At 33.8% G+C, this 8,031-nt stretch overlaps 1 protein-coding gene across 1 annotated transcript; it reads right to left on the bottom strand.

Annotated features, from left to right (window-relative positions):
• Positions 1-1,884: 1,884 nt before the first annotated feature.
• Positions 1,885-5,930, bottom strand: LOC145608460 (helicase sen1-like). Its single transcript, XM_081664075.1, has 7 exons — positions 5,748-5,930; positions 4,797-5,348; positions 3,217-4,476; positions 2,815-3,139; positions 2,444-2,705; positions 2,112-2,357; positions 1,885-2,012 (listed from the first exon to the last, which is right to left on the bottom strand). The coding sequence occupies exons 1-7, from the start codon at positions 5,871-5,873 to the stop codon at positions 1,952-1,954; spliced, it is 2,832 nt and encodes a 943-aa protein (XP_081520201.1). The 5' UTR covers positions 5,874-5,930; the 3' UTR covers positions 1,885-1,951.
• Positions 5,931-8,031: the final 2,101 nt, after the last annotated feature.

The following is an 8,031-nucleotide window of genomic DNA, read 5'->3' as shown; positions in this document are numbered from 1 at the left end:
TCTTTGTGGTGAATTTCGACGTAGGTGAGATGTGTGAGATAGGTGGTTGTTGCGGTGATCTAGTGGCCTGAGTTTGACGCGGGTTGTGAGGAACGTGAGGTGGTCAGGTGGCCTGAGATTGATGTGGGTTGTGAAAAAGGTTAGGCGGTTAAATTAGGTGCGGTGGAGGAGCAGGTGCAAAGGTGGTGAGGTTCAGAGTTCATTGACAAACTAGCAATACATTGAGGTTCGCTTCTTTACCGTCAGCAAGAAACCCTTGAAGATCACTTAAACAACCTAAAAATAATTAAATTGATTACAACATAAACATAAAAATGCTGAAATTCCAAAATTTTGAACAAATTAGCAGCAACATAGTAATTATGCAGAGGAAATTTTGACTTTTACCACCAAAAGAAATTAAAAAATTGTTTTTTACCACCAAAACTTCTAAAACTTTTATTTTACCACCAAAAAAAATTCTAAAAATTGTTTTTTACCATCAAACGTCAAGAAAAACTATAAATCTAACGGTTTAAAAAAATTTCTTCGAATTTCGTGAGCAAAAGATGTTTTTCATAGGTTTAGGTGGGGCACTTTGGTCCTATGGTTCCAATTTGAGGTCATAATTGACAAAAAATGATCGAAAATGCCTCGTTTTGCGTGTTCACGCTAATCGAGGTTTTTTTTAAACACGCAAAATGAGGCCGATCATTTTTTGTCAATTCTGACCTCATTTTAAATTGGTAAAGGGATCAAAGTGCACCCCAAAACCCCTAAAGAGCATGTGTTTGACACAAAAATCGAAGAATTTAAAAAATTCCGTTAGGTTTTTGACGACAGGTGGTTAAAAACAACTTTTAATTTTTTATTTGGTGGTAAAATAAAAGTTTTAGAAGTTTTGGTGGTAAAAAACATTTTTTTTGATTATTTTTTTTTTGTGGTAAAAGTACAAAAATCCTTATGCAGAAAAGGAATAAAAAGGAGAAAGAAACAAAGGAAACCTAGGTTAGTTAGGTTACTAGGTCGAAGGGGTTACTAAGTCAGAGGGGTTAATTGGTCCGGTCAGGGGTCACTAAGTCGGAGGGGTACTTGAGGGGTTACTAGATGGGTTACTTGAGGAGTTACTTGGTCCGGTTAGGGGTTACTTGGTCCGATCAGGGGTTACCAGGTAGGTTAGGAGTTACTTGGTTGGAGCTTGGAGGGGTTACTAGGTTAGTGGGGTTACTTTGTCATTTGCTGATTTGGCACCCTGCCGCATGGTGCGGCCAGAAACGCACTGAAACAAGAAAAGATAAAATATTAATTATAAAGTCGCAATCAAATTCCAAATTATTGGCATTCCTTCTTTCTTATTTAAGTGATTGATTCCAAAGGGGACTAACAAAGTGAAACGAAAGGAGTTTATGTAAGGGCTTGTTTAATTCACCTTATATTCTTATTTGATCCGATCTATTTTGATTTGATTTGACCTGAATTGATTGTCTGATTTGACTAAACTTTGATCTTTATGTGTATGACAATCTATAAAGAAAAAATTTATCAAGTGAGTCTTGTTTGATTTGTAAAAATGTGTATTCTATGACGTATACAAAGCCTTAGATGAAATTTATTGGACTTATAATTTTGAAATTTTTTATTTTTTCAGTGGCAAACGAAGAGATGGAAAGGGTGAGGATATACAAGAATATACAGGAAAATATAAATACCAAGCGAAAGCAAAACAAACCGTAGTATATTAAGACAGGTTTGAGTCCAAATGTTTAAAAAGTAAAAAATTAGGACATGACTTTTTAGTGTGTCAAGATGTATTGTCACATATCCAACACCATATCCAAAAGTAATATAACATGAAAACACTAGCTAGTAGCATGTAATAGGTTAAATACTTCAGAGTAATAAGAGGAGAATGGAAAGTCGACTATAAGCCAGCAAGTTCTAGTCTGTTTCCTTCCAATCTTGTTCAATTCATTCACCATCTTCTGTATCCAACTATGGAACTTCCTTTCTCCCTTTTCGACTCGAAATTGTTCCTGTTAAAAATTAATACAGCACATAAAAAGTAAGATAGCAAGCACTTTGAATTGTGTTTCATCTAACATAGAACAAAGTGTTATATATATGATACTAACCTAGATAAAGAACTCAATTCTCCCTGACTGCCGTTTCTTATCTGAATCCCAGCTAACCTGCTTGACAACGATTCTGCAGGATCGACTTCAGTCTCGAGTACTGCTGCTGTCATTGCTCGATCAAGATCTTTATCCTCGTCTGCATTGTAATAACATCCTCGTATTTTGGCATCAATCACAAGCTGCTTCCATACACATCCACTTTTAGTTAAGGTAGCTCCATTCCCTACTACCCATAAACAGTACCTACAATATCGAAAACCATCAACAAAACACTGAAAACAGAAATTTTCAAAGTAAAACAACATAACTCTAGCCTGCATAACACCTACCTTGCTCTCGTTAGAGCTACATTTGTCCTTTGATGATTGGACAAGAAGCCAACCGATCCATTCCCATTGCTTCGAACACTTGAGATTATAATTACGTCCTCCTCTCCACCTTGAAATCCATCAACTGAACGAACACTCACTGAGAAACCGCTGTCCTTGTAACTCTCATACCGCCTTCCTATTTTTTCTTGAACCAGACCAACTTGACCCTTGTAAGGTGAAATTACTCCCACACTTACTTTTTTCCCTGTGTTACAATACTCTGCACAATAAAGCAAATTACACATTGTGAAAATTCAAATTTTTGTTTGTGTTATTGAAGTCATATTACCAATATATATATATAAATACTAAATAGTTAGTAGGCTCACCCTTGAAGAGCTTTACAACAATTTGACAAACAACTGCTGCCTCTACTAGATTTCTGGGGCTATGACCTTTGTCGAAATTCTCGTTTCCTCTAGATACATTGATGAAAGAATAAGTTCCATAAATTTTTTCTTGAAGAAAGTTTTTACAGTAACTTATTTCTTTCACATTTGGACCATCTGTAATCTGATTTCCATAGAACTCTTTATTCGGAAACAAACTTATGGACGGATGCATCCGGTATTGAATCTTAAGAAGATGTTTCTTTTGGCCTAAATTTGCTAATCTTTCGAACAAGCTCCGTCCAAAATCAGCATTTTCAGCAACCTTGAAAAAGATTAAAAGAATAAGTTAACCAAAAAATAATAATTTCAGTAAAACTATATAAGACTATAATTTCAGACCTTGCTTTGAACCATTGCTGGAAGCTGTTTATCATCGCCTATCAAAATGGCGTTCTTGAGACCGGGAATCTGTAAGGGAATCAAGGATTCACATTCTTTAAGCTGCGCGGCTTCATCAATGACTAATAATTCCACTGGTTCCATGCCTTCAGTTTGCATTTTAGCAGAACTCGAGGCAGTACAGAATATTAAATGAGCTTTTTTTAAACAGAAATCCTTGATTGTTTGTATATCAGAATAAGCTAATATTGGAACAGAGAAATACTCAGGAAGGGACTTGAGAATTTGAAGAAACTCGTTCCTCTTCATCGTCAGCTTATGGTTAGGATCAACGTTTTCTCTTGCATCTCGAAGAATATTAAAAAGTTGAATCAGGCTAATCATGCTCTTTACTGCATCCAATGAAATAAACGATGTTGGTAAATGGGTGTAAAGATTCTTCATTAAGAACGCTAAACGTTCTCCTACATAAAAGAACCTCTGCTTCACAAACTCTTCATATGACAACAGTTTGTCATAAGATCTATACTTCTGATCCTTGGAGTTCTTGTTGCTTCGTTTCATTGATTGATCAATTACTTCTTTCCAGTGCTTTCTTCTGTCATCCCTCTTCAACCCCTTACATTTTGCACCATCTCTTTCGCTGCTATCATCACTTTCATCGTCGCTCTCATCCTCCTCCTCTTCCTCATCATCATCATCAAGAACAGTTCTGTCCCACAAGTATTTTTGGTATTGCTCTTCAGGCTCTTCAAGTAAAGATATCATTGAATCTAAAGTATGTTTCCATCCATTTATAGGCGAAAGGCATTTAGACAGAACTTCTGCTCGATAATCTAAAAACACATTTAACAGCTCATCATGATCATCTATCTTCATTCGTTCACCATTACCAAAAAGAACAACATCACCCAAGCCATAAGTATCATACTTCAGAGACTGAGAGAGTATAATGTCCATCAGCCTTTTCGCGACTTGCAGAACTGCAATGTTGGTCGGAGCACAGGCTAATGTCCTGCATTTCAACCTGAAAAGTGAAAATAAAAGCGAAGCAACTGTTTTTGTTTTCCCTGTCCCTGGAGGACCCCATATGAGCTTCACATTGTCTTTCTTGTGTGAGCATTTTCTCATCAGAATACTGCTAAAAACAGCAGTTTTCTGTGACTCGTCTAGCTTGAAAGAATCGATTGCCTCTCGTATACTTGGATTCACATTGCTAAAGTTACCACCAGACACGCATATAGTGCAATCCTCACCTGCCTGTAACCACAGACAAGACCATAGAAAAAGGAATTCAATCACTATCAGTACTAGTGTAACAAATGCAATTTTAACTTCTGAGTGCAGGCTCTTAGGCCAATCCTTATAATGACAGATGACTTGAAAATTTTCGAGTTACTGATAATGTCGAAAATCATTATCACGATTAACAAAAATTGCCCTGAAAGCAAGTATTTTCTTTTTTTCAGATACCATGTATAAATCTAAATGAAATTTGTAATATTACATCCTCAAGTAACTCTTAAATTAACGAAAATTTGCAACTTATTCATAGCAGATAGAGAAATATTATTCCTTACATGAGAGTTAGGTTGAAGAACTTTAAGAGGTAGGTTCATGCTCACACCAAGAGGATCAGGATGAAGTGCTTTCCAAATCCTCGTATTTGTTATCAAGTTGATCAAGTAAGTTGCGAAAACTCTTACACCTATATGACGCTTAGGTAACAACTCCGAACCAGCAAGTTCCTTTGATGAGAGAATTCGAGTCATGTCAGAACCATCCTCCATCGTCGCAACCAAGGCAACAACAAAGGTATGTCCAGGCCTATTCAAATCTTCAATCCTTCTTGGCTTAATATTCGAAAGAACAATGATGTCCCCTGGCTCTGGCTCATAATGTCCTCCATTGTTCTTGAAATCAGTAAACTTTTTAGTCAAAATGTTGTAATAAAACTCCTTAGGAGGCTTATAATCTTTAGATAACTCGATACTTGATATCTCGCAAGCAGGGGCTTTGCCAACGGATTCCATTCCTGAGCATAAACTCGCTCGAGTTTCCTCCACAAGTGGGGTTTTGAATGCATTTGTATACTGAGTAGTTGATGAAAACACCTTTGGGATACGTTTCACCTGTTCATGATCATAGTTTTCCAAATGATCTGTTAATATGCACATAACAAAGCATAATATATTATACCATTGTTGATATTGTTATATGTTTGATTCCTCCAAAATGCTTGAGTATCAATCTTAAACCAAAACATACAGATTATTGTCAAATTGATATATAATCAACATAAACACTTGTCAAAGAAACTGGAATTAATCAAAATGTCACACAACTGACACAAGAGTACAAGACATATATATAGTAATTAGGGACGAAATTTTTAAACCCGTATTTAAAATTTCCTAGATCCGTTATTAGACATTTAGACCTATCTAATAAAAAGTGCACACGGAATATATCAATAACTTGTATAATGATTTTTATATTAGAGGATGTGATGGAGTAGCTTAGAATGGTACCTTATCCTTGTACAAATCCTTGTTAAGCACGTCTCGAAAAGACCAAGAAAACACCAAATCTAGTAAACCTGTGCTAGCCCCTTCCCATTTATTTTGGCTATTAGACTTCTCCATTGCCAAATGCATGTAGATGATCAAATTCTGCTTCCACAAAAATTCATGTGTCAAAATTTTCAATGACTATAAACAAATAGAAACTAACCTCAGAATTGAAACAAGAATGATTTGCAACAAGTGTTAAAGGAAATGTTACGTTGGTACGACGTTGACTTGGAGTAAACTCTTAGTCAATAAGCAAAATAATGTTCCTATATACAAAGCAGATTAAAAGTAATTATCTATCATAAAAAAGAAGATTATGCTTAAGATACTCGTACTAAAGAAGAAAAGCAAAGGCACTTATGCATAACTTACATGCTAGGTAAAGTAATGAAAATGAAGATCAAGGTGCTTTAGATTAATTTGTGATTAACTTTGATTTTTAATTCTATAACTTTTTATAGGTAAAAGTGAAAGTGAATGGTTATAATAATTACATTAGCAGCGGAAGTTTAAGAGGTTTTTTTTTTTTTTTTTGAAACAAGAAGTTTAAGAGGTTTATGGAAAACCAAATGGTTAATTATATATACAATGCATGCATTGTGATTAAGTTTTTTTTATTAGTACGGAGTATTAATTTGTTTGACGTAATACAATGTGTTTAGTTACTTTCATTGTACTGTACTATGTTTTTTTTTTTTTTTTTTTCCCTAAAGTTTCAGCCATATCTTTCTTTTGGCCTTCTGGGTCTTGGTGGACAATTGGATCAAGTTTGAACCCTTTTTACTTATAACAAACAACATCAAGTTTAATTTTCCTTTCAATTAAATCCTTGATTTATCCATCCCTACCTTATAAAAAGTAGAAGATAACTCTTGATAATAGTGTGCTACCAACTATATCCTCAAAAATATGTATAAAAATGTGTATTTACAATTTTACCCTTAAATATGTTTACTCTCATTAATATATTTAATGTTTTTTTCATTATAACATATCATCAATTAATTCAAATTTTTATTTATCAAACAAAAACTTGTAATGTTTTTTTTTTAAAATAAAATAAACTCCAATGCTTTATACTTCAATTCATATGCTATTATTATTAGGAAATTTTGACTTTTAACACCAAAAAATTGTTATTTACTACCAAAACTTCTAAAACTTTTATTTTACCACAAAAAAAAATTTCTAAAAACCGTTAAATCTGACGGTTTAAAAAAAATTTCTTCGAATTTCGTACGCAAAAGATGCTCTTCATTAGTTTATGGGGCATTTTGGTTCTATGGATCCAATTTGAGGTCAGAATTGACAAAAAGTAATCAGAAATATCTCGTTTTGCATGTTCACGCAAATCTAGGAATTTTTTAAACACGTAAAACAAGGCATTTCCGATCATTTTTTGTCAATTCTGACCACAAATTGGATCTGTAGGGCCTAAATGTCCCCTAAAACCTCTAAAGAGCATGTGTTTTACACAAAAATCAAAAAATTAAAAAAATTCCGTTAGGTTTTTAACATGTGGTAAAAAAAAATTATTTTTTATTTGGTGGTAAAATAAAATTTAGAAGTTTTGATGGTAAGAAACAATTTTTTTGATTTTTTTTTTTTTTTTGTGGTAAAAGTCAAAATTTCCTTATTATTATTTAAAAAGAAGAAAAAATATATATATATATGTACAAAGAGACTGTTTATTTTTACTTCTTCATGCGTGGTTGGTATTCTTTAATTTAACTATTGTTAAGGTATATTAGCTTTTGAAATGTACATTGTTTGATAACACATAAACGTGTTGAGTAATTAGGTTTTGATGATTGTAAACTAGTGATGATTATCTATCTAACGTGTTTGTTAGGTTGTGCATAAAATAACAAGTTATGCTTGGAACGGGATACAAGGAACATGAGTAATGACAAGTATAAATATAAGGAAACTGAGCAATATATGATAAGCAATAGAAGAACAAGAACAATGATGAGTGTCATGGTTGATAAGCATGATGATGGCTAAGGAACCATGAAGGGTAACTATGTAAATAGGTGTTTGCATATGTTAGCTTCATGAGGTAAGTACACTATGCATACATGAGTCGTATATGTGTAGGAGTATTTACATAAGCTTTAAGTTTAATTCTCTCACTTGAAGTTTGTTCATGACAAACAAACTTCAATCTAATGTTTTTCTTAATTGTTTATGTGAAGACAGGAACTGACTTAGGTGAAGTCAATGGGTTGGAACATAAAAG

Source organism: Chenopodium album, chromosome 23 (genome assembly GCF_948465745.1).
Source record: "Chenopodium album chromosome 23, dcCheAlbu1.1, whole genome shotgun sequence".
Taxonomy (NCBI): domain Eukaryota; kingdom Viridiplantae; phylum Streptophyta; class Magnoliopsida; order Caryophyllales; family Amaranthaceae; genus Chenopodium; species Chenopodium album.
The sequence above is the reverse complement of the archived record's forward strand: the minus strand, read 5'-3'. Positions and strand labels throughout refer to the sequence as shown.